This window comes from Suncus etruscus, chromosome 10, assembly GCF_024139225.1.
Source record: "Suncus etruscus isolate mSunEtr1 chromosome 10, mSunEtr1.pri.cur, whole genome shotgun sequence".
Lineage (NCBI taxonomy): Eukaryota > Metazoa > Chordata > Mammalia > Eulipotyphla > Soricidae > Suncus > Suncus etruscus.
In genome coordinates, this window is record NC_064857.1 from 82,932,647 (window position 1) to 82,960,380 (window position 27,734).

The window sequence follows — 27,734 nt, forward strand, 5'->3', positions numbered from 1 at the left end:
AATGAAATTACCTAAAATAGAAGTCAAATCCATATTGTTATTACTGTTTCTAAGTACTTTGTTGTTGTTGTTGTTGTTGTTGTTCCTGCTACAAATTTATTCTTTCTGTTTGCTTTCGGCCACACCCAGTAACACTCAGGGGTTACACCTGACTATGCATTCAGAAATCGCTCCTGGCTTGGGGGACCATATAGGACACCAGGTGATCCAACTTCAGTCCATCCTAGGCTACCACCAGCAGCGTTCAGGGGTTATTCCTGGCTCTACACTCAGAAATTGCTCCTGGCAGGCTTGGGGGACCATCTGGGATGCCGGGATTCGAACCACCATCCTTCTGCATGCAAGGTAATCGCCTTACCTCCATGCTATCTCTCCAGCCCTGCGCTCATTCTATTCTATTTCCGCATAAATTCATTGAACCTGCTTAGCGCTCCTGAGGTCTCATTGAGGCTATACAAGGCACAAAGCATGTTACATAGGTTACATATGGGGATAAATACTAGTGTTTTAATTTTGTTTTGGAGCCACACCTAGTGGTACTCAGGAGTTACTTCAGGGATTATTAAGGTTATTCCAAAATAATTAAGGTTAAACTCTCCAAATAAAATGATATATTTTATTTTAGATTTTTATTATTATGGTCAATAAGTTGTGTTTCTTTCCTATCGGAATCTCTATTTTCATTATCTTTATTCAAAATTACCCTTTTAAAAAATTACCCTTTAAAAGGCTGCTCCTTTAGTTAACCATTCAAATATTCAAAATGTTCTTATTTTATATTATTCAAAACTTTTCATTCACTTTTCTCCTTTTTTTATTTTCATTTTTTTATTTTGGTTTTTGGGTCACTACCCGGCAGCACTCAGGGGGTTACTCCAGGCTCTGTGCTAAGAAATCTCTCCTGGCAGGCTCGGGGGACCATATGGGATGCTGGGATTCATACCAGGGTCCATCCTGTATAGGCCGTTGTGCAAGGCAAACACCTTACTGCTATGTTATTGCTCCAGCCCCTTTTCTCCTTTTTTTTTAAAAAGCAAGCAAATAAAATCTATAGTCCACTTATTCAATTACCCAATAACAAATCAGAGCATTACCAATCAATACTAGTTATAATCTGCCTATGTTCTTAAAATTAATTCATATTTTCTATTTTAAAAATAAAGCTTTTCAGGACATGCTAGTATACCAAATATTAAATCATAAAATGAGAAAAATAACTATTAAGCGCTTGAAGCAGTTTTATACATGCACAAAGTATGCTAACATGCTGAAAGCTAACTAATATATTGTTATGTCTAAAAGCCTATGCCTAGTAAAACTTGAAATACCAGAAAAAAGTCGAAGTCATCAGACTTCCCTAGAAATATCTCAACTGCAATTATTGATTATAGTCAGTCATTCAAAACCAATATGCTTTCAGTTGATATAAAAATAAAGAAAAATATTAGAGAGAGTAGTATTGAGAGTACTGAGAGTAGTAGAGGTATTATGCTACTTTAGGAGAAAATAATCATTATAGTAAACTTTCATATAAATTATGGCAAAGACTCACACCAATGTTACATAATGTGTTAAGAAACTCATTGCAGGGGCCTGAGATAGCACAGCAGTAGGGTGTTTGCCTTGCACGCAACTGATCCAGGAAATATGGTGGTTCAAATCCCAGCATCCTTTATGGGCCCCCAAGCCTGCCAGGAGCAATTTCTGAGCGCAGAGCCAGAAGTAAACCCTGAGTGTTGCCAAGTGTGGCCCAAAAACCAAAAAAGGAAGAGGAAAAAAAAAACTCATTGCAAGTTGGACTAGTATTCAAATCTTACCCCTATTTGTCAAATACCAAGTTCAAGAAATCACACACACACTTTTTGGGTTTTTTTGAGGGGAGAACACTTGGTGAGCTCAGAGTTAACATCTGGGTCTGCACTCAGAAATTACTTAGTTGTATTTTTGTATTTAAGGGACCAAAGGAGATTCTGGGGATAGAACGTAGGTCAACTACATGCAAGATATGTATTATAATATATGTTAAGTATATATATTATATATCATATATCATACATACATTATATAATCATAATGCATATATCATATATACATTAAGTAAATATTTACTTAATGAAAATACCCCAATAATTTATCATCCAGTCTTTTTTTTTTTTTTTTGAGATTGGGTGTTGGTTCTTAGATCAAAACTAGAAAATGAGGGGCCAGGGGCCGGAGAGATAGCACAGCGGTAAGGCATTAGCCTAGCATGCAGAAGGATAGTGGTTCAAATCCCGGCATCCCATATGGTCCCCCGAGCCTGCCAGGGGCGATTTCTGAGCATCGAGCCAGGAATAACCCCTGAGCGTTGTCGGGTGTGACCCAAAAACCAAAAACCAAAAACCAAAAAAAAGAAAAGAAAAGAAAAGAAAAGAAAAGAAAAGAAAAGAAAAGAAAAGAAAAGAAAAGAAAAGAAAAGAAAAGAAAAGAAAAGAAAAGAAAAGAAAAGAAAAGAAAAGAAAAGAAAAGAAAAGAAAATGAGGGGCTGAAGGAGAGTTCAAAGGGCTAAGTGTCCTGGGCTGGAGAGATGGCATGGAGGTAAGGTGTTTGCCTTTCATGCAGGTCATTGGTTCTAATACCCGCATCCCATATGGTCTCCTGTGCTTGCCAGGAGCTATTTCTGAACCTGGAGCCAGGAGTAACCCCTAAGCACTGCTGGGTGTGACCCTAAAAGGGAGGGAGCGCTAGTCCTGAGTTATATTCCAGCACTGCACAGTTCCCCAATCCTTGCCCAGTGCTAGGCCTACCTAATCATAACCAGGATAACTCCATGAATACTGCTATGGAGCCCCAAACACCCTCCAATACTAAAAATAATGGGAAAAAAATCACTCAGCCTATTACAGTAATTTACATGTTACAAATATTTGGATTTAGAACAAATTTTAAAAGAGGTAAAGCTTTACAGGCTAGAGCGATAGTATAGTTGGTAGGGTTCTTAATTTGTACTCAGCCAATGGTGATTCAATCCCTGGCACCATATATTGTCCCCTGAGTCCTCCAGGGGTGATCCCTGAGCGTGGCTGAATAAACCCTGAACATCACTAACTGTGGTCCTCCAAAATAAAAAGAAGTGAAATTTTTCCGAGTAAAACTGTTGAAGAGCTTATTGAATTAAAGGTCTTAATACTCCAAATATACCTTCTATCATTCCTCCTACAAAAGACTCTCTCAAAGTTGTGACATCACTAAATAGTTTTTTCAAACTGAGAAGTTATCAGTTACAAATTTGAATGGGAAATTTTCACTGTAAGTAAATCTAGTACAAAACAAAATGTCTTTAAACCAGGTAAAGTTTTGGGTGAGCGTATGGTTCAGCAGTAGAGCAGATGCCTCAGATATGTGATGCTCTGGGTTTGATCCCCAATGGTATCTGAAGAGACCCAGGCAGGGGAGGAACAACTGTGAAACTAGTATTAGAATTACACTATTTTTTTTTAAATCACACAATTCAGCTGTTTCTCACAACATTTTTACCAGCCCAGAAGAAAACAAAATGTTAACTATCTCCCATTCCAAGAAGCACTTTATAAAAAACATCTATCAGAAGACGTCCAACCCTGGAATACCTTTTGACACAGTCCAGGGGTTCTCATGTAGCAAATCAAAGGGCCATTTAGCTACTGTACTTAATCAGCAAAAAAGCATTCCATACATACTCTAAATAGATTTCATCTGATTACTTCAGGGAACCAGACAAGTGCACTGGAGGATGTATGCTAGATTTTATATATGTATATATATATGTATATATATATGTATGTATATGTATATATATGTATATGTATATATATGTATATGTATATATATATATTCAGGCACTGCAACTTAATGAAGTCATGAAATTTTCCTATACATGGATGTACATGGAATCTATTATGCTGAGTGAAATAAGTCAGAGAGAGAGAGAAAGACGCAGAATGGTCTCACTCATCTATGGGTTTTAAGAAAAATGAAAGACATTCTTGCAATAATAACTTTCAGACACAAAAGAGAAAAGAGCTGGAAGTTACAGCTCATCTCATGAAGTTCACCACAAACAGAAATGAGTTTAGTTAGAGAAATAACTAAGTTTTGAACTATCCTAATAATGAGAATGTACGAGGGAAATAGAAAGCCTGTCTAGAGTACAGGCGGGGGTTGGGTGGGGAGGAGGGAGATTTGGGACATTGGTGATGGGAATGTTGCACTGGTGATGGGTGGTGTTCTTTACATGACTGAAACCCAAACACAATCATGTATGTAATAAAGTTTTTAAATAAAAAAAATTTAAAAAAAGTTAAAGTTCAAAATAAAAATTCAACTATGTAGCAATGAAAGTACCAAATTTCTTATGCATGAAATCAAACTTTTCACAACAAGATCTTCCACACTAAGTAGGTAACATACATTTTTGCTAAAAGATTCATTCTTGGGGCCGGGTAGGTGGCGCTGGAGGTAAGGTGCCTGCCTTGCAAGCGCTAGCCAAGGAAGGATCGCGGTTCGATCCCCCGGCGTCCCATATGGTCCCCCCAAGCCAGGGGCGATTTCTGAGCACATAGCCAGGAGTAACCCCTGAGCGTCAAATGGGTGTGGCCCAAAAACAAAAACCAAAAAAAAAAAAAAAAAAAAGATTCATTCTTCCTGCATGGTATTTAATATTATAATGCATTCGACTAGCAACAATTCAATACATAAAATATAAAATAGTAGCATAAACATGTTCGTGAAAGTTGGAGGGATAGTATCAAATAAGGTACTTGCCTTACACACATCTGATCCAGGGTCAATCCCCGAGTTAGCCAGGAGTGATCCCTTAGTGTAGCACCAGGAGTAAGCCCAGAGCACAGCTGGGTATGGCCCAAAAACTATTTTTTTAAGTTCATGCAATACATTTACTCATAATCTTCTGCATGGATTACTTGATTCCCCCCCCCCAATGGAATCAGAAGGGAGGCAACAGTTATTTATAGAGAATAAATACTAAATGACTCTCAAGGAATTATGCACTTACCTATGGGGCTTACAAAAATTCTCTAATTTGTGGTTTTGGCATGAAAAAAGTATTAAGATAAGGAAACCAATATGGTTCTATGTTCCAGCCACATATAACCACAGTCAAGTTAAAACCATATCCAAACTGTATTGTTTCAAATATCTAATTATTAAAAGAAATTGCTTACTATAACAGTAAAACCACCATCAAAATAAGTGCACAACATGCAAAGGCATTCTTTCTTACACAATCCAGATGCAGGCAGGTACCACAATTTTGTGATAGAATCAGAGGTGATTCTACAGAATTACTATTTTCAGCAAAGTTCTTTGAAAAACTGTATTTCTTTGGGAATTCTAAAGTAGTATCAATATTGCAACAAGTCACCAGAGAGCTGTTATGACAGTACTTGGAATCAGGTGTCCACAAAGCAAGGCCAAGCACCTGACTGACTGAGAAACTGCTCTGGCCAAGTAGTCGGCCTTTAAATTCCCCTAGTTCCAATAGTTGCTTGTTCTCTTGCAAGTGTCAAGTTGATGGTGAGTTAGAATTTCCACCCATGCAGTCTCCTCTGCCTCTTGAACAAACATCTCCTGGCCTCTCCTAGGTCACTGCCTATCCAGTTCCTATGGCACATGGCACCCAGGTCAAGTAATCCCAGAACTTCCCAGTGCCTCTTCAGATTCCCCACCAAGACTAAAATGAGATTTAAGGACAATGAGGTCATTTAACAACAACAACAAAAATAAAGTCAGGGGCTGGAGCTACAACAGCATGTAAGCTGCTTGCCTTGCATACAATCAACCTGGGTTCAATCCCTAGCACCATTTATGGTCCCCCAGAGCACCACTAGGAGTGATTCCTGAGTGCAGAACCAGGAGTAAGCCCTGAACAAAGCCAGGTGTGATCTAAGACACAAAATGTTTAAGAAAAAAAAAATTAGGTCAGAAAACTGTGAAGGTATTTTTTTGGTTTTGTTTATTTGCTTTGGTTTTGCACTCAGGGATCACATCTGATGGGACATAGAGCACAGCATGGGGTGCCAGAGACTGAACCGAGGTCAATTGCATGCAAGGCAAGTGCCCTACCTGCTGTACTATTTCTCTGATGCCAGAATACTGTATTTTTAATAAGTCACTAAGAAAATGGCATAAGCACTACCAAGAACAGATATATAGACATATACAGATAAGTAGCACTATGAAACCAAGCAAAATTCCAAAAAAACAAAAGCTAATCAACATGATTTTTCATAGATGTAATATGCTTGCTTGGGAAGCTTACTGTTGTTTTTTGTTTGTTTGTTTGTTTGTTTTAATTTTGTTTTGAGGCATACCTGGTGGTGCTCAGAACTTAACTTCTGACTGAATTTATGGACGTCTCCTGAGGGAACATACAGGAAGCTGGAGATCAAACCCAGGTAAGCTGCATGTAAGACATGTGCACCTTCCCTGCTATACTACCAATCTAGCCCTTGTGTTGTTTTTATGCAACTAATAATCTAGAATAGTGGTTTTCGACTGCTACTGAACACAAAAACTATTAAAGGCATTGAACAAAGAGCCACAGTCAAGCTATAAGAATCTGGGAGCTTATTTTATTTTGCTATAAGCTCTCCAGTTGATTTTAAGTATCAGCCTTGGTTGAAAACGACTGTCTGTGACACTTGCAAGAAAACAAGCAACTATCTTGAATATTTTCACTGCTTTGACTTCAAAATTCCAAGCCATTGTATCAGCTGTCTCAAAATAATACATTTTAAATGATTCTTAACAAATGTTCATTTAAAGAAAAATAAACCCTACAAAGCACTACAATTAAGAGATACACAAAATCCATTTTAAGGCATGGCTCAAAAAATAAAAGATTTGTGTTCGCATTTAGAATCTGCTAAAAATATATATTACTTCTCAATGTAATGCTGAGTTGGCTCTGTAGTCTTGTAGTAAAGATACCTGTTTTATATGACCCAAATCATGCCACTGTGTGAAGATGGATGTAGCTCAGTCTCAACGGGAAGTGGGTTCAAAGGTTTCTAAATTCCGAATGTGCTCCTCTGTAATATTTGGTCCTATATAACTTAACCCTGGAATTAGACTTAATCATCTAGGTTAGGTTCCAGAGTTTAAGTCCCTAAAAAGTTCATTGTTGATGGCCAAAGGGATACCGGGGCAAGTAGGGAGGGCACTTGCTTTGCAAGTCATAAACTCAGGTACAATCCCCAGCACCACATAAGATCCCCTGAGCAATGCCAGGAATGACCCCTGAGCCCAGCTCCCTGGGCACCACTAAATATGCCCTCTTCCCCCATCCCCCAAAGAAACCCCACCAAATTAATTTCACTGTCTCTTTAGTTCTTCAGAAAGCAATTTAAGTACAAAGTAAACACTAGAATGTGTTAAACTACATTCAAGTGTGACCCAGCAGGTGTACACAGGTAAACCAGGTGTACACACTGAGGCAACATGTTAAAATGACACAGACAAAGCCACTAGAGTATACTAAGTTTTTCTATACTATTCTTTCCTAGTCAATCTTCAGTCTCTACTACACTACTTTATTATTATTCACAGTACAAAAGCCAGCCTGAGAACACAGTCACAGAGTGGCAACTTTAATTGGTTTTGGTTGCATTTCTAATGCTGCACAAATGCTGAAATATTTGTTAAATAAATAACCGATAGAATCAATCTCGGCCTTATACCATCTACATACTTAAATCAGGAAGTCATGTAAGAAACAGTCCTATGAAATGCTCTGCCACATCTATCTCAGGGTATTTCTGAAAGTATGATTTGTCTTGATCTCAAAGCCCTGCTTGGGGTGGTCCACTTTCCACCCCAAATAGTTCTGTTTAATAAGTCATGATACCTCTTCTCCAATGTCTAAAAAAAAAACTATGGGACAATATTTTGGCCCAAATCAAGCTAACAAATAAAAACTTCATGACAAATTTATTTCCACTCTTCTCTCACTTTACTTTTACCCTATTACTGCTCCCTTTCTTTATGCTTAAAACAACCCGTGCCAATCCTGTTCAATTGTAAACTTGTCATGACAGACATTTCCTAGTGTATGGTAAATTTAGCTTCTGTAAAGACTAAATGGAAATTAAAAAATAAAACTTGGGGCCGGAAATAGAGTACAACAGTAGGGAATTTGCCTTGCACGCAGCTGACCTGGGATTCCCGGCATCCCATACAGTCTCCCAAGCCTGTCAGGAGCGATTTCTGAGCACAGAGCGGGGAGTAACCCCTGAGCGATGCTGTGGGTGTGGCCAAAACAAACAAACAAAAATAACAAAAAGAACTTTCTGGGGCCAGAGCACAGTAGTTAGGGCATTTAACTTGCACACAGCCAACCCTCTCTCTTCAACTCTCTTCTCCTCTCTTCTGTCTGCCTGTCTGCCTGCCTGCCTGCCTGCCTGCCTGCCTGCCTGCCTGCCTGCCTGCCTGCCTGTCTCTCTCTCTCTCTCTCTCTCTCTCTCTCTCTCTCTCTCTCTCTCTCTCTCTCTCTCTCTCTCTCTCTCTCTCACACACACACACACACACACACACACACACACACACTTGATGATGATGATACACAATACCAAAGGCTCCTAATGTAAACTATAGACTCCAGATATTATCAATGTGTCAGTTAATTTAATATTCTTTAATTGTAACAAGTGCATAGGGCAGACCCTGTCAATGGTCCTCAAACTACGGCCCTCGGGCCACATATTGTATTTATTCCCATTTTGTTTCTTCACTTCTAAATAAGATATATGCAGTGTGCATAGAAATTTGTTCATAATTTTTGTTTTTACTATAATCTGGCCCTCCAACAGTCTGAAGGACAGTGAACTGGCCCCGTTTAAAAAGTTTGAGGACCCCTGCTTGAATGGGGATACAGATCATATGGAAAACCTCTGTACCTACTGTTCAATTTTGCAATAAACATAAGACTATTCTAAGAAATAAAGGCTGTCCTTTTGTTAACACGAAGACATATCCTACTTTAAGAAAAAGACACATTGAAAGCTAAGTTTTTGTTTATACACACTGAATAAAAGACTTTAAGAATTAAGTTGAGGTGAGGTGGCACTAGAGGTAAGATGTCTGCCTTGCAAGCACTAGTCAAGGAAGGACTGCAGTTCGATCCCCCTCCCCCCCAGTCCCATATGGTCCCCCAAGCCAGGGGCAATTTCTGAGCGCTTGGCCAGAAGTAACCCCTGAGCATCAAGTGGGTGTGGCCGGAAACACCAAAAAAAAAAATGAAAGCTAGTAAAGGCAGGGCTGGGGAGATAGTGTAAAGGGCTGGAGCCCTCACAAAGCAAGTAGGAGGCCTGGATCCAATCCCTGGCACAAGAGGAATCAGCCCTTGGAGCAGGGGAGGGAACCAACTGCCAAATCTGAGCAGGGTTAACTACAGAGCAGCATATAGCCAGTCAGGTGTGGTCCAAGTCCCAGAACAAAGGAAAGAACAGATCTTAAAAGGTGTGGCTGGCTTTGTTTGTTTGTTTGTTTTTGAGCCACACCCAGGGTTACTCAAGGTTACTACAGGCTCTGCTCAGGAATCACTCAGGGGACCATATGGGATCTGGAGGATCAAACCCAGGTCAGCCACTTGCAAGGCCAAGGCCTATCCACTGTGCTCAGACCTCTCTTACAAGGTTTTTAAACAAATACATATACACAAATCAGAACTGAAGTGATGAATGTGTTAACTGTACTGTGGTTATCATTTCACAATATATACTTATTATACCTTTAATTTATCTATCATTATGTCAATTATATCTTTTATAAAATAGGATGGGAATTGTGTAAGATGTGTGTTGTTTTTATTTTAGTTTTGCAGATGGTTTTCTATAAAGTGTGTGAATGATTTGGAAAAAAAAAAACCCTACAAAATAAGGTACAAATATAGTATATTTAATAAACTGTCAACCAAAAAAAAAAAATCTATAATAGAGAAAAGATGTTTATATAGAGCCAGATAATTATGTATGGAGTTGGGCCAGGGCATTTGCACTGAGGATAGTTCATTTGCCTTGCATGTGGCCGACCCAGGTTCGATCCCCAGCATCCAATATGGTCTCCTTGAGCCTGACCGAAGTGATTTCTGAGCACAGAGCCAGGAGTAACCTCTGAGTGCAGCCGGGTGTGGCCCCAAAATAAAACAAAATGAAAAACCCTGCATGGAGTTTACCTATCTTGTTGGCATGTTATTAGCTAAAAAAACGTGTTAACCGATGACTCTCAGTGTTGTTACCAAGTTTCTTAGTCACAAAAAGCTTACAATATGGATTTTTGATGTCTAGCCACTTCACAGTGAATCTAGAAAAAGAAAAGGTCCTGAGATTCCAGGTATGGGTTTGTATCTCCTACCAGGAGTTCACTGTTTAAATATTAAAATTTCCCCCAAGCAACTCAATCACTATAAGTTATGGGTCCTGACAAATCCACAGGAAAAACAAGTGCAAAGAACTTGAATACTGTTTACCAAAGAATATGAATTGCCAAATATGATCTTTCAGCCTCACTAGTTTTTCAAAGAAATGCAAATTAACTGTACACATAATTCTTCCATCAAAGCAACAAGACTTAAAAGGAAGGAGGGAGGGAGGGAGGGAGGGAGGGAGGGAGGGACGGAGGGAGGGACGGAAGTGAGTGAGAGAGGGAGGGAGGGAGGGAAGGGAGGGAGGGAGGGAGGGGAAGGGAGGGAAGGAGGGAGGGAGGACGGGAGGAAGGGAGGGAGGGAGGGAGGGAGGGAGGGAGGGAGGGAGGGAGGGAGGGAGGGAGGGAGGGAGGGAGGGAAGAAGCCAATGAATCCATCAATCAATCACTGGGAGCCAGAGACACAATAGAGTGGATAAGGCCCTGCCTTGTACATGGCTAAGCTGTATTCCTGCAATCCCATATGGTCACCTGAACGCACCAGCTGGAGCAATTCCTGAAACTAGGTGGCTCCTGGCCCTACAAGACCAAGCAACACAGCAATGCTATAGACAACTTGGCCAAGGATTGCCAAATGGAACCAGGCCCTTGGAGTACCTCTTAGGAGGAAGACTCCCATTCCAGCCTAAGGCTGATTTCTTTTTTTTTTTTTTTTTTTTTGGTTTTTGGGCCACACCCATTTGATGCTCAGGGGTTACTCCTGGCTATGAGCTCAGAAATCGCCCCTGGCTTGGGGAGACCATATGGGATGCCGGGGGGATCGAAACCGCGGTCCGTCCTACGCTAGCGCTTGTAAGGCAGACACCTTACCTCTAGCACCACCTTCCCGGACCCCTAAGGCTGATTTCTAAGCAAGAATTGATCGAGTGTAAGTTTATAGAAAACTTGTGAGGAAGGGGGCCAGAGAACAGTGTACAGAGTAACATGAATAGGGCATTTATCTTGCACATGGGTTCAATCTCCAGCATCCCATATGATCCCCTAAGCCTGCTAAGAGCAATCTCAGAGCAGTCAGGAGTAAACTCTGAGCAATGCAGGTATGCCCCCCCCCCCAAAAAAAAAACAACAAACAAAACTTGTGAGATATCACAGGTAGCCAGCCAGTTTACCATAGTGCATAGTGAGATGGGTGAGTGGTAGAAGCTGATGTCCCTGGCTTCAGTAGGGCTGAGCACTGTTTGGGCCTCACCACAGGGAATAATAATGTGGATCTTTGTTGTCCTCAAAGACCAATTTACATTTGGGGGGGGGGGGTGCACGAGGGGGAAATGGGGCATGACTGGACCACACTTGACAGTGTTCAGGGAACCATGCAGCATTACTGGGGACTAAACCCAGGCCACCCACATGCAAAAGAGGCAGCTCTTCAAGCTTTCTCTGGCCCAATCAATTATTTTCAAAGTGAAACGAGTCAAGACAACTGGCACCCTTACGTACCAAGGTGGAAACTATTTTTGGAACCTCAGTCTCAGTCAGCAGAGACATTACTAAACTACTAGAAAGATGATTATAATTGAAACCAGATGAACCCACCCTGAGGTTTACACTATGTTAATTTTTTTAAGTTAATGGGAAATTTTCCCGGCTGTCTATATACAACAAAATGCACCTAAGTTAGTGTTCAGAAAATTAATTTAATTAGACCTGATATCCAGTATTCATACTCGTTAAAAATCAAAAGTCCCTGCAAGAACACTCTACAAATTTAGTTATAAAATGAGTTTACAAACAAACTTAGCCCTCTGGAAGAAATAATATTTTAATTACAAGACTGTAAATAATAGCATAAAAAGATGATTATAAAAATAAGACATTTGATGAAACCTTGACTATAAGACCATCATATAGTATTTACATTAATATTTGCTACAAAATGTTATGCTTTTGCTCATCTCTACATTCCCAAATAAATTACCATAATAATCTTTATTTTGGGGGGATTGTAGGGGGAACAGGCCTACACCAGGCAGTGCTCAGGGGACCACTGTTAAAAGGGACTAAACCCAGGATTCCTAAATGCAAAGCATGCACTCCAGCCCTTTAAACCAGCTACAAAATAATATTGCAGTTATACTGTCAAGTAGATTTTTTAAAATAGAAACATATTTTCAAAAGCTGCAAGGAGGAACCTATCCTGTATATATACTGTCCTGCCATATGAATCAGTGAACTATTAAGTTAAAAAAAATCTTCATAAACATTAGGTTGCCCAAGTACCAAACTCAATCGTTAAGTATTATCATGCACTGTAAGTCTAAATCATTATCTTCACACTTATTATTTTGGGGGGGCCTTTTTGGTTACCCAGGGGTAACTCCTAGCTATGCGCTCAGAAATCGTTCCTGGCCTGGGGACCATATGGGATGCCAGGGATCGAACCATGGTTGGTCCTGGATTCGCCACATGCAAGGCAAATGCCCTACCACTGTGCTATGGCTCCGACCCCATCTTCACAATTTGGAAGAAAATGAATTACTTGTTAAATTATTTGGCATAAGAGAACAATAAAGCATAATCCCTTTCATCTTTAGGTTCATTCTGAACAAAAACTTACAATTATAACATTTTCTGAATTACCAAATTAGTGATACCTTGATGAGAGAGAGTATTAGCAAGAATCTCAACTTTTACTTTTCCTCTTGGTTTCCATTCTGTGAAAATAGGTAGATTCAAATTTCAGCATCCAAGAGGTTCTCTGGGAGGCACATTCAGTTAAAAAGTCCATGCAGTTGCACTCAGTCAGTTCACCGTTTATCTTATCTTTACGATTAAAACAACCTTTCAATAACTACCCTCTTCAGTAAGCTTAGGTGTGTCCACTCCTTTTTCTTTTCTTTTCTTTTTTTTTTTTTTTGGGGGGGGGATCACATCCGGTCAGGGGTTACTCTGGCTCTACGCTCAGAAATCGCTCCTGGCAGGCTCAGGGGACCATCTCTCCGCCACCCCTCCCCCATGTTCACTCCTTTCCAAAGTCATAAAGTGACTTGGAAAACTGAGGAATATATATCATTACATTCCAAGTGCAGGATGTCACAAAAACAGCGTTTTCAGAAGTAACAATAGGACAAATGACTCTTATAACGTGAATGGCACCTGCTGAAATTCTGCAGTAATACAAAGCAGTTCTGTCTCTCATCTCTTTATCTTATTTTCCATGATTACCTTGGAAGACTATATGTTTCGAAAGCCAAATACTTCCTAAATGATATAAGCAATGCTAAAGACTTAAGATAATTTACTTTGGTATTTTGATTAGTTTACATTTCAGAATAGAAAAGAAATAGATCAGAAGTGGTGTCAGCATTTTAAACTGGTCACAGTAATTAGTAAAGAGGTTCTTTGTGTGTGTGTATATATGTATATATATATGTATAAATGTATGTAATATACACACAAAGCACACTGAACCTATCTGGGACATAGTGGGAGCCCATGGAGATATTTCTCAAGCTACCGCCACAGTGGGCTGGTTCTATTGTCAGTATTATTTTGTCTATCCACCTTCTTGTTCCTTTTCATTAAAAGAAAAAAATATCAAGGTGTTTCATTACAATCTGTTTAGTAAATGGAATTAATAAATATTGTATCAGGATCCATTTATATCTTGATTAATAGATTAAACCAGCACATAAGAATACATAAATAACTTTAGGAGCTAATCAAGCTTTCTTTAAAACATTTTATTCAATGTAAAATTGAAATGAACTTATAACCTGCATTAGAACCCAAAAAATATATTCCATGCATTGAACTAATGACCTTCAATTAAATCCCTACCTAGTAATTTTAAAACAAAAAGAAATGCCAAAGGAATACAATAGCTATTAAGACAGAGAGCACTTCCAACAACTCTTGAGAACTAATTTAATATACCATATAGTGAGAACACCTATAAAGTGCTTTGAAACTAATCATTTTTGTTACTGGGTTTATATAAGTTTGGTTAGCTTTAAGTTTAATTAACCAATATGATTTTTTCTTGAATATGTTCTTTGTATTTCAGCAATATGCTGTCTTCATGTGGAGAAAACAGAAACCTTTCAGAAAATTAGCAGGAAAAAACAGTCACCCACAAAACTCTGGAAAAACAAACTTCCCCCTCTTTCATACAGCAACAGAATTGCCCCTGATTAGTTAGACCTGTTAAGTTCACAGGAAATTCCCAATCATAAGTCTCTTCACCACTAAAGAATTTCAAGACTGCCTCAGCAGCACACAGTACCAGATGTGGTAACAGGGAGAAAACAGGCATGTCCAATGCAGTGACAGACCCTTTATGCCAATGCTAGCTTCAATAAGCAGAATTCTGATCAACTTTTATAAAGCCTGGAAGATTAAGGGAGAGAGTTCTAAAAAAAACTTTTGACAACTTAGAACAAAAATGTGCAACTGGGAGAATTAGAGCTTATCATGCACAAATCCAGGGGATGGGGAGCATGAAACTAGGCTCGAGGAGGATGAGTTCTTAGAAAATTTGAACAAAAGTTAGGACATACCCTTTCAGACACCATAAGCTCAAGTGCAGAGGCTATATAATAAAGCAAGGTGCCTATTCCTGAGAAGAATGTACTTAAGTCATAATGCTGAACTGTGAGTAGTGTTTCCAAGCAGTGCTAAAAAGGCAATGATGGGAGTTCAGGTCATCTTTAGCCATCTTTATCTTTTACAGAGAAAAAGACTTGTGAGACACTTTGTTACTTAAAAATAATCTTGTCCCTATCATTAACCATTTAGATCTTTTTCTCTCCACTCCCCACCCCACCCCCCAATCCTAGCGTGCTAAAGTGCACTGGAAAGCTCAGAACGGGCGTGTCCTGTTAATACTGCAGTCTTCAGATTTACAGAGCTGCAGGGCTCCAGGATTGTTTCAGGTCGAGCCTGAGAGCAGGGAACCGCCAGCGGGGCTTCTACAGTCAGTTTAAAAAACATCCTCTACCTGGTATCTCTGCAGTGATTGTCTTGCTGCTCCCTGAAACCTCTTCGTCCTCATCTGATGAGCTCGTGCTTGAGTCGCACGTCAGGTCACTGTCACTGGTACTACTGTCCTGCAACAGGTTGTACTTCTTGCGTGCAGCGGCCTCCCGCTTCTGTCTCAGTAGCCTGATCCTCTCCTTGTGCTTCTGGCTCCGGTGCCCTTTCACCTTGGGGACGCGCCCGTTCTGCTTGTCACTCGATTGCCGGTTCTTCTTGGCAGCCATGGTGGACGTTTCGCTCTCGGATCGGGACCGCCGAGACTTTCGCCCGACGGTCGCGCCAGGCCCTGCTGATGGGTCTCCTTCCACTGCAGTTTCCACTTGGGAAGGCTCATTCTCCTCTGCAGAAGACAAAGTATCCGAGTCGGCCAAGTGACCGCTGGAGGATGGGGAAAGCATACAGTGGTTAGAGGAGTCACTCTCGTAGACTTGGCCAGCTGTCGGCTTGTCACTCTCCGTGGATGCGAGCTGAGACTCGGAGGAGTCCCTCCTCAGTTCCATTAACAAGCAGGGCATGGAAGAAAGCACAGAAGAATCCACTACTCCATCTTTCTGCCCCTGAGACTCCAGTGTTGTGGGACCATCTCCCTCCTTGGCTGGCTCCTGCTCAGCTGTTTTCGATGGGACCTCAGACTCAATGAGTTCTTCCACTTTTCCCACTGCCTCCTCCATCTTCATTTCAGACGTTCAAGTTAAATCATGGAGCAGAGTCTAGTAGAATCTACGTCAAAGAGGCAGCAAGAAAGCAACCTGCATAAAAAAAACACACACAATCAAAACAGAGAAGTGGCAGATAAGTTTATCAATATGCCTACCCTTTTCCTAACACCCATCCCAACAAGATCAGCCTCCTGCCCTTCTCCGCTTTCTTTTCCCTTCTCTGAAATAAAATTTTCAACTGAACTCTAATAATAATGGTATACTTAAAAACAAACTTGGTTTTGTTTCATGAACAACAACCACAATACAGAGCAACTACTTTATGAATCCAGAAATCCTTGTACATTCCTCTATAAGAATGAAGGAGTTGGGCCCGGAGAGATAGCACAGCGGCGTTTGCCTTGCAAGCAGCCGATACGGGACCAAAGGTGGTTGGTTCAAATCCCGGTGTCCCATATGGTCCCCCGTGCCTGCCAGGAGCTATTTCTGAGCAGACAGCCAGGAATAACCCCTGAGCACCGCTGGGTGTGCCCAAAAAAAAAAAAAAAAAAAAAAAAAAAGAATGAAGGAGTTGGGCTGGAGAGATCAATAGCAGTGGGCATTTGCCTTGCAAGTGACCAACCCTAGAAGGACGTGGGCTTGATTCTCGGCATCCCATATGGTCCCCCCAAGCCTGCCAGGAGTGATTTCTGAGTACAGAGCCAAAAGAAACCCCTGAGTGCTGCCGGGTGTGGCCCAAAAAAAAAAAAAAAACAAGACAAACAAACAAAAAAGAGTTAAGGAGTTAAAAATAAAAAGAATGAAGGAATTGGAGAAAAACACCAGTTAGAGAGCACAGTGGTTAGGGTGCTTGCCTTGAACACAGCCATCCAGGGGGTTGATCCACAGCATCCCATATGGTCCCAAGAACCCCACGAGGAGTGATCCCTAAGCACAGTCAGATAGTGCTGAACATCACCAAGCATGGCCCAAAATAAAAAAATTCAGACAAAACACAATATACAGGTTTCCCAACTAATCTATGTTAACTTTAGCAATTAAGATCCCTCCCACTCTAAGTGTGCTACTGCTCCACTTAATGGTAGAGAAACAAAAACATCTTTAACCACAGGAGCTGAGACCTATTCAGTACAAACTTCATTAACCTGTAAATAAAATTTCAAGATTAAATGGGGCTGGAGGTAGAAGTTCAGAAAAAGATCAGAGGCTGGAGCACTTGTGTTGCATGAGGGTGGTTCAGGTTCCATTCCAGAACCACATAGTTCCCTGAGCAATGCACCAGGAATAATCCCCAATCACCAAACTGTGAGTAACCCATGAGCACCACCACAGAGGATGAGAAAATCCAAAAAGAGAAAAGCAAAATAGGTGAGGGGGTGGGGGTTGCTAAACAAGTCGTCGATATCTCACCAGAAACATGTGGTGTTACAGAAGGCAATTTTGTGATGCCCTATATATAGATCAATGGTTTTCAACCACCAGTGTCACTCCAGTGGTGTAAAGGCTGAAAAAGAAACCAGTGTGGTATTGCAGTTATTTATGACTTGTATGTCCTTGAAGAAGTGCTCGTCCTCAGATATGAAATGGTTCAAAACCAATTCTTGACAGCCCTGATCACTGAACGACACACTAGACTAGTCAGGTGCGGTGCCATGAACCTCCATTGCCAGACAGTTCAATATAAAGAACGGAAAAGGATCTGAAAAGGTCCCCACTGACCTCATAAAATGCTAAGTCTCCAGTTTGCTTCCTATAACCACGGATATTCTCCATATACTTGTGTTTTGTTTTTCATGACCCTGTTCTCAGCTGCTAATAATACAAGCACATTTTTCCTTGTAAAAAGTAAAATATAGGGGGGAGTAAAATATACATAGCAACTGGAAATACGTATAAAATGTTAAATGACCCCATGTACAGACTACTTCATAAGCATGTTTATATCATTACTAATTTTTGAGTTGTGGAAAAATAAGCACGTTATTTTCCAATACTCCAAAAGGAATATAGCACCTCCAAAATCCAACAGAGGGAGTGAAAGAACTTAACAATAAACTCTATGGAGTTTCATGTTGTTGAACATTTAAACACTCAATATTTTCTAGCTGGGTAAAATGAGAGTTGTAGATAGATGAAACTCAGCAGTAGAGCGCTTGCTTTGCATATGTAAAGTTCTGGGTTCAATCCCCAGAACCACCACAAGTAACAGAAGGAAGGAAGAGGAGGGGGAAATGAGCCGATTGTTCTGTAGAGAATTAATTTACAAATTTTGGAATAAAGTTTTTCTTAAAGCTGAAAAATTTGAGAAGCATATTTAAGAGACATAATGCCAGCATAATACACAAATTTTCAAAAGTTTAATTTTCTAAAGTCAAAGAAATAACATCTTGGGGCCGGAGAGATAGCAAATAGGGTGTTTGCTTGATGCGGCTAACCCAGGTTGGATCCCCAGCATCCCAGAGAGTTTCCCTCATGGCCTCCTATGCATCACGAAGATTGATTCCTGAGTGCAATGTCAGGAGTTACCCCATTACCCCTGAGCACAGAGCCAAGAGTTACACAGGAGCAAAGCAGGGTGTAGCTTGAAAAAAATAAAGCATAAAATCTTTCCTAATTATCTAATATTAAATTATTTAATTATTAAATGTGACCATAAAACTTTTCAGTAAAGTGTGTAGGTAGCATAAAATTTTGGGGCCACACCCGGCAGTGCTCAGGGGTGACTCCTGGCTGTCTGCTCAGAAATAGCTCCTGGCAGGCACGGGGGACCATATGGACACGGGGATTCGAACCAACCACCTTGGTCCTGACCGGCTGCTTGCAAGGCAAACGCCGATGTGCTATCTCTTCGGGCCCGGTAGCATAAGATGAATCTAGATTGTTTTTCCCTGTAAGAAGACAGAGCAATAGCAATGTCTTTCAACATGACACATCTGATTACCTTTCAAGTCTAACACATTTAAGTGTTGAGAGTTAGTGATGTTTGCTGTCAAAACCATTTAAATAAGCCCAATCAGCCACAAACACAGGCATCAATCCAAAAATATAACAATTAGCAGATCCTTTTATTTCCATAAACTATGCATATTTAAGTGGAAAAAAGGACTCTCTAGTTTGGCATTCATGATTAACTTATAGTAAAATCCTCAATGTACAGCATACAGTATTTATCCTATTAGAACAACATTTCCCCCTTTCTGTTCTTGTGTGAGACTATAGCATTACATCAAAAAAGAAATTGTGGGGCCAGAGCAATAGCACAGCGATACGGCGTTTACCTTGCACGCAGCTGACCCAAGATGAAACTGGTTTGAACCCGACATCCCATATGGTCCCCCAAGCCAGTGCAATTTCTGAGATTTCTGAGTAACACCTGAGCTTCACCAGATGTGGCCCAAAAAACAAAGAAGGGAGGAGGGAGGGAGGGAGGGAGGAGGGAGGGAGGAGGGAGGAGAGGAGGGAGGGAAGGAAGGAAGGAAGGAAGGAAGGAAGGAAGGAAGGAAGGAAGGAAGGAAGGAAGGAAGGAAGGAAGGAAGGAAGGAAGGAAGGAAGGAAGGAAGGAAGGAAGGAAGGAAGGAAGGAAGGAAAAAAGAGAGAAAAGAAGAAAGAAAGAAAAAGAAAGAAAGAAGAGAAAGAAAGAACGACAGAAAGAAAGAAAGAAAGAAAGAAAGAAAGAAAGAAAGAAAGAAAGAAAGAAAGAAAGAAAGAAAGAAAGAAAAGAAAGAAAGAAAGAAAGAAAAAAGAAAGAAAGAAAGAAAGAAAGAAAGAAAGATGAGTAAGAGAAAAATAAAACAATTGATCTGGACTAGATAACACCTAAAAGACATGGGTGACAACGAAATATAAAAAGAGTTTGAGCATGAATAATAATGTAGATATCAGTAGAAATGGTAGCTGAATGTATCATCAGATATCCAGGAGGAAGGCAGAAAAAAAAAACTTTGACACAATTTTTTTAACTTGATTGATTGATTGATTGATTGATTGGCTGGTTGGTTGGTTGGTTTTGGGCCACAGGCGCTCAAGTGTTACTCCTGGCTCTTCAGTCAGAAATTGCCCCTGGTAGGCTGGGGGACCATACGGGATGCTGGGAATCTAGCTGGGTCTGTCCCAGGTTGGCAGCATGCAAAGCAAATGCCCTACCACTATACTACCTCTCCGGTCCTGACTTTGACACTTTAAAAATGTAAACCAGGGGGCCAAAGCAGTAGTGCAAGCAGTAGGGCTTCTGCCTTGCACAAGCTAACCTAGGGCTGACTGAGGTTCGATTCCCCACCCCACCCCACAACCCCATGCTACCACACACCCGGCATCCCATATGGTACCTCAAGTCTGGGGCGATTTCTGAGTGCATAGTCAGAAGTAACCCCTGAGCATTACTGGGTGTGGACCAAAAACAAAAACAAACAAACAAAACAGAAATGTGATCCAGTAGTGTTCAGGAAAGATATCTTGGTGGTGAAGATAAAGATGCCCATAGAGGGGCGAGAGAGATAGCATGGAGGTAAGGTGTTTGCCTTTCATGCAGAAGGTCATTGGTTCGAATCCTGGCGTCCCATATGGTCCCCCGTGCCTGCCAGGAGCAATTCTGAGCATGGAGCCAGGAGTGACCGCTGAGCACTGCCAGGTGTAACCCAAAAACCACAGAAAAAAAAAAAGATGCCCATAGAAGAAACTCTTCCTTGCCACAGTATTTTGTTAGGTGATTAACCACTTCCTAGAGACTCAGAACTGTGAGAAAAGATCATAATTAATGAGGTCTTGCCTAATACTAACAACTATAGGCATCCAACCCTCTCCTTAGGATTCTGACATAGCAATATAAATTGATTCAGCAGTCAGTGTACATGAGAAGATAGATTTTTTACACCTTTCAGTTCTAACCCGTGTGTATGAGTATCACCAACGGTTCTCCCTTAAGACCATAAACAACACAAACTCCACGAATAAATTATACTGTCCTTCCTGTGAAGATAACGGCAAACTGAAATCATCTCCTGTTAGCTGTTTAATGTTGCTACAGGCACCTTTCCGTTGAAACCCACAGGATGACACAAGAGCTACTCATTACACACTACTACTACAAGGCAAGACTGGAGAGAGAGCAAAGCAAGCAGGTAGGTGCTTGCCTTGCACACAGCATACCTGGGTTCGATCCCCAGCATCCCATAGGGTCCCCCAGCCAGCCAGGAACGATTCCTGAGCACAGAGCCAGGAAGTAACCCCTGAGGACATCTGGGTGTAGATCCCACAAAAAAGGACTTTGCTCTATACTCATATGAAATGAAACATTCTAAGTGTTAATATTCCTGAATCTCCATATTTCAAATCACAACTTTAGGACTGTTGTAAATACAAGCAGGAACCAGAGAGCTCAAAAGGCTAAGCACATGCTTTGCAATATGGAGGTCCAGGCTCGATATCCAGCATTGCACCACCAGAAGTGACCTTCCATCCCTAGTACAGCGTGTGTGCACAGACACACAAACACATACATACACAAAGAAATACAAGCAGTTAATGCCATAAATATGATCTCTCTGAAGCAACAGACATACTGCACTTCTCTACATGTACTAGCCCTAGATAATCCATGGATTTGACTTGACTCTTGCACAAAACTATATTCTGAACCACACATTTATGGCTTTTTCTTCAAATAAAAACAATTAAATACAGCAATCATAAAGAAGCCAATATTTTACAGAACAAGTATGGCTGAGTACCAAATAAAGGTTCAAGGAAGGAATAGGGAGGGAGAGAAGATGGGAAGCTTTACAAGTGACCCTACTTCCTAGCAGTGCAAGATAGGTCCAAATAAGACACCTTAACGTTTTCTATGGAACCCAGCTTTGAATATCAAATGATGGGATTCTATCAATCTCCACTTGAGAATATATTGTTTCAAACAGAATTTATGAGTTTTTAAAATGAATACCAAAAATTCTTGCTACGAGTCTACAAGAATAATAACAATCAATGATAATGGCCATGGGAATTTTATTTTGGAGGGCACACCAAGGATCAAATCCAAAGTTTTATACATGCAAGGCAAGTACTCTGCTAATAAGCCACATAACCAGCACAGGATTTAAATTAATTTTTTGGTGAGAAAAGAAGATTTGGGCCACACCCAAAGTGCTCAGGGGTTACTACTGGCTCTGCACTCAGAGATTACACCTGGAAGTGCTCAGGGAACCAAATGGTAGATAGAGCTCAAACTCAGATTGGCTACAAGCAGGGTAAATGCCCTACCTGCTGTACTATCTCTCTAACCGAGTATTTAAATTCCTTACACAATTACCTAACCTTAGCTACCAACTAAAAATCTATACCATCAAATTCTGAGAAAATCCTATGTTGTTTTTTGTTAGGGAGCCACAACTGGCTCTGCTGAGGGCTTATTCCAGGCTCTGTACCTAGGGGTCACTCCTGGCAGCTCTCAGTGGACCATAAGTGGTGCTAGGGATGAAACCAGGGTCAGACACATGAAAGGAAAGCTTTATCTGGAAAGCATCTCTTTGGCCCCTGTTGGTCGGTTTGTGTTTTGAAGGTGTCACTCCCAGTGATGCCTACCCTGCAGTGAGGTGCTCCATCCACATTCCCAGCCCTGCAACTTAAATTTTTTTGGGGGGGGGGTTCATACCCAGCAGCGTTCAGTGGTTACTCCAGAAATCGCTCCTGGCAGGCTCGGGGGACCATATGGGATGCCGGGATTCGAACCACAGTCCTTCTGCATGCAAGGTAAATGCCTTACTTCCATGTATCTCTCCAGCCCCTCAACTTGAATTTTTAACATTTCCATGCAATGACCATAGAGATCCAAAATATTCCCCAAATCCCAGAAGCACCGAGTTTCCTCTAAATCATTAATGGTCCCTGTTGCCACTGATCAATTGTGCATGCAAGCTGGATTATATAAATAAATGCAGTATTATCATGAATTAGAATACTACTGTTGAGATGTCGAGTCTCCCCAACTTGATCCACAGATTCCGTGAATGCATTTCTAACCAAAATCTGATATAGTTATTTTGTAGATGACATATTGATCCTAAAGTTTATATGGAAAGGCAAAAAGACTCAAAATAGTTAACACATATTAAAGGCTAATAGAGAACCAATACTTACCAGCTTCAGGACTTACTATAATACTACAGTAATCACTAAACTACATTTATCAATAGAACAAATATAATCTAGAAACCAGCCCAAACAGACATAGCCAATTTATCTTTGACAGAAGAGCAAAATCATCTAATAAAGAGGAAACCTAACAATGAAAATGAACATCCAATGGGGGGAAAGTGAGACATTTACAATTAACTCAAAGTGAACCATAAATATAAATGTACAAAAAGCAAAATCAGGGGCCGGGCGGTGGCGCTAAAGGTAAGGTGCCTGCCTTACCTGCGCTAGCCTAGGACGGACCGCGGTTCGATCCCCCGGCGTCCCATATGGTCCCCCAAGCCAGGAGCGACTTCTGAGCACATAGCCAGGAGTAACCCCTGAGCGTCACCGGGTGTGGCCCAAAATCCAAAAAATAAAAAAAAAAAAATAAATAAAAGCAAAATCACAGATATAATGTGTAAGTATATACTATAAAATTTCTAGTTGAAATCAGAAAAGAATTCAGATGATCATCAATTTGAAATGATTTTTTAGATGCTATACCAAAACTACAACTCATGGAAGAAAAAAATGAAGAGCAGACTTTATTAAAACTAAAAACTTCGACTCTGCAAGATACTACCAGGGCCCCAGGATGAGACTCAGTGACTGAACACATGTAAAGGCCTGAGATGAATTCCCTGAATTGCCCTATAATGCCAAATGCAATTCCCAGAACAACAACAGATACTGTTGTGAATCCTGCAGATGGGACCCCCCTCAGACTATGTGGGAGATGTCTTGCTTCTTTCTACTCTTTTAAGTAAAACTACTTCTCAATTAAAAAATAAATAGGGGGGGCCAGTGAGGTGGCACTAGAGGTAAGATGTCTGCCTTGCAAGAGCTAGCCAAGGAAAGATCGCGACTGCGGATCCCCCCGTGTCCCATATGGTCCCCCCCAAGCCAGGGGCAATTTCTGAGCGCTTAGCCAGGAGTAACCCCTGAGCATCAAACGGGTGTGGCCTGAAATAAATAAATAAATAAATAAACAAACAAACAAATAAATAAATAGGGGCCGGAGAGATAGCATAAAGGTAAGGTGTTTGCCTTGCATGCAGAAGGACGGTGTTTCTAATCCCAGCATTCCATATGGTCCCCCAAACCTACCAGGAGCAATTTCTGAGCGTAGAGCTACGAGTAACCCCTGAGCGCTGCCGGGTGAGACCCAAAAACCAAAAACCAAAAAAAAAAAAAAACAAAAACAAAAACAAAAACAAAAACAAAAAAAAAAAACAGGGATAGAGAGCGAGCACAGCAGTAAGGCATTTGCCTTGCATGCGGCTGATCCGAGAGGGATCTGGTTTGTTTCCCAGCATCCCATATGGTCCCCCAGCCTGGCAGGGGCAATTTCTGAGTGCAGCTAGATGTGGCCCCATCAATCAATCAATCGACCAATCAATTAACCAATCAATCAAGTTAAAAAAATAAATGGGACAGGCCGGAGAGATAGCATGGAGGTAGAATGTTTGCCTTGCATGCAGAGGACGGTGGTTCGAATCCCAGCATCCCACTATACTCTCTGAGTGTAGAGCCAGGAGTAATCCTTGAGCGCTGCCGGGTGTGACCCCCCCCATCCCAAATAAAATAAATGGCAAAAATAAAACAAAAAAAAAGCTACTGCAGAGACAAAAAAAAGCAAGAACACCTCTTAATTTCACAACTAAGAACTGTCTGTGATCAGTAACTCCAATCCTCCATCTTCCACTGCTCAACCCAAAGCAATTTGTCCCCACTTTTGCACCTAAAGTTCTGCTAAGGCCACCATTACCCTTGTGTCCCAAATCCAGGGGACAGCTCAGTCCTTACCTCTTACCTGTCTCTGCAGTATCTAATAGATACCTAACCATTCCTCCTCCTTCCCAAAAAATCCCCTTTATGGATTTCAATGGCCTCGCTATCCTAGTTTTTCCTCCCTTCTCCAATTCAAGCTAATTATATCTCCTTTGTTGACTCACTCTTCTCATCTTGTTAAATTTAGTTCTTCGTGGCCCAATCCTAGGCTCTCTTTTCTCTTATTTTTAGTTCTAGGTGATGTCATCTCTAGCTCCCAAATTCTTACCTCTAGCTCCAAAAGGTTCGTCCAAACAATCTCTGAATTATTGATTCACCTAAATGATTAGCTGCTTAGACCATCTCAAAATTACTGCTAGTTATATTTTCAAAATATATTAAAACCTGGGCCGAAGAAAGAGAATGGAGGTGGGGTATTTGCCTTGCATGCAAGACAGTGGTTTGAATCCCGGCATCCCATATGGTCCTCTAAGCCTGCCAGGAGCGATTTCTGAGCGTAGAGCCAGGAGTAACCCCTGAGCGCTGCCGGGTGTGGCCAAAAACAAACAAACAAAAAAAATACATTAAAACTTACTTTCTGTTGGGCTGAAAAGCTAGTATAGCTAGAAACTAGTAACGCACCTGAACAGAATGCAGCTGCAGCTGGTCACAACTCTGGCTCAAATCCCTGTACTGCATATAGTATCCCAATGCTCAGGTGTGGTCCCTGAGCACAGAGCCAGGAGAACAATACCCTTGAGTGTGCTCCCCTCAAAAAGAAAAAGTAAGTAAAACTTAACCTTCCACAGGGTCGGAGAGATAACATGGAGGTAAGATGTTTGCCTTGCATACAGAAGGACGGTGGTTCGAATCCCGGCATTCCATATGGTCACCTGAGCCTGCCAGGAGCGATTTCTGAGTGTGGAGCCAGGAGTGATCCCTGAGCACTGCCAGGTGTAACCCAAAAAACAACAACAACAAAACCTTAACCTTCCTCTTTAGACAATTAACATGGTATAAATTCCACTTTCAAAAGCATACCCCAAAATCTCATGCATTACTAAGTCCTATCAATAACTTGGTGAATCTAATATCCTTTAAATATTTTCATTTCTCTGCTTAAATACGATTTACCAAGCAAGTCCACTGCTTAAACTACTGTTAGAACTTTAGTAGTTTCCTGTATTTACTCCTATCACAACTGGCTTGGTTCAAAACTGAAAACATAGGGTGGAGAGGGCAAGAAGATAGGTCAAAGTGAGAGAATGCATGACATACAGGAGACCCCAATTTGATCTCCTACACCACGTGGGCTGCCTGAGCAGGAGTAACCCCTGTACATTCTATGGTATGGCCCCAAAATTAAAATCAAGGGCCGGGCGGTGGCGCTAAAGGTAAGGTGCCTGCCTTGACTGCGCTAGCCTCGGATGGACCGCGGTTCGATCCCCCGGCATCCCATATGGTCCCCCAAGCCAGGAGCGACTTCTGAGCGCATAGCCAGGAGTAACCCCTGAGCGTCACCGGGTGTGGCCCAAAACAAAAAAAAAAAAAAAAAAAAAAAAAAAAAAAAAATTAAAATCAAGAAAAAATTCAATAGCTAGAAGGGATTCTGAAATGCTGTGAAATGAGTGAGACTTAGAGCCAACTGATAACAAAACAAATCCAATGGCCAGAAATGGCATTTTTAAATCTTTATATGCTCTTTATTTTCACAGAACAAGTGACATCTCTATAACCAAAGTCATCATTCAAGCATTCAAATGTCAGTTACTGGGAACTAGTTTCTTCCTGACTGAACTTACAATCTAAATCTAAGGAAAAGACAATCAACTAATCACAAACAGGGGGGCCAGAGCAGATAGCACAGTGGATAGAGCATTTGCTCTGCATGTGGCCGACCTAGGTTCAATCTCCAGCATCCATATCTCTAAGCCTACCAGGAGCAATTTCAGAGTGCAGAGCCAGGAGTAACTCCTGAGTGCTACTGGGTTAGCCCATAAAATAAAATTAATTAATGAATTAATAACAATCACAAATAAATATAAAATGTATTGTGTGACAAAAATAAAGAGGACACAGCTGAGGAAGGCTAGAAAGTTTCCACAAAGAGAAACAGGAAGCCTCCATTATAGGAGAAGGGAAGACTCAGAGGGCTAGAGCACAGTCCTGAGAAGAAGAGGCTTAGAATTTGACTCCCAGCACCACATGAGCCCTAAACATGGTTGAGAAACCCCAGTGGCCCCAACACTGCTGAATCCAAGAAGCCTCAGGCCAAGAATCACTAAGAGTGCCCCTTTGGCCCACTAAGCACTGCTTAGGAGGTGCTCCCCCAAATTCATAAAATATGGTAAGGCCTTTTGTGTATGTGTGTGTATATATATATATATATATATATATATAATATATATATATATATATATTTCAAATAGATTACATCTGGCTGCATAGTAGAAACTGGATGAAAAGAAAGCTAAAGCAAATACTAGGAGATCAATTCAAAGGCAAGGCTGAGTAAGGCCTGAGTTTAATACCCAGAACCGCACAGTATCATGAGCACCACTAGGACAACCCCAGAGCACAGAGCCCAAAGTAGTCCTGGGACACTGCTTCCTACCTCCACCAAAGAGGGAAAAAAAGGTGAAAAAAATACAATAATCTTGGACTGATGACAGTGGCAACAGAGAGAAATGACTAGATTGGTGA

At 41.0% G+C, this 27,734-nt stretch overlaps 2 protein-coding genes across 3 annotated transcripts in view; one reads left to right on the plus strand and one right to left on the minus strand.

Annotated features, from left to right (window-relative positions):
• The window catches only part of ATP5F1A (ATP synthase F1 subunit alpha), a 521,274-nt gene that overhangs the window by 400,991 nt on the left and 92,549 nt on the right, over window positions 1-27,734 (plus strand). The window lies entirely within an intron of this gene.
• The window catches only part of ARK2N (arkadia (RNF111) N-terminal like PKA signaling regulator 2N), a 91,259-nt gene that overhangs the window by 37,540 nt on the left and 25,985 nt on the right, over window positions 1-27,734 (minus strand). For both annotated transcript variants that reach the window (XM_049781563.1, XM_049781562.1), the window contains exon 2: window positions 15,395-16,181. In XM_049781563.1, coding sequence (XP_049637520.1) covers window positions 15,395-16,109 — 715 coding nt within the window. In that variant the 5' untranslated portion in view covers window positions 16,110-16,181. The remainder of the gene's footprint in view (window positions 1-15,394; window positions 16,182-27,734) is intronic.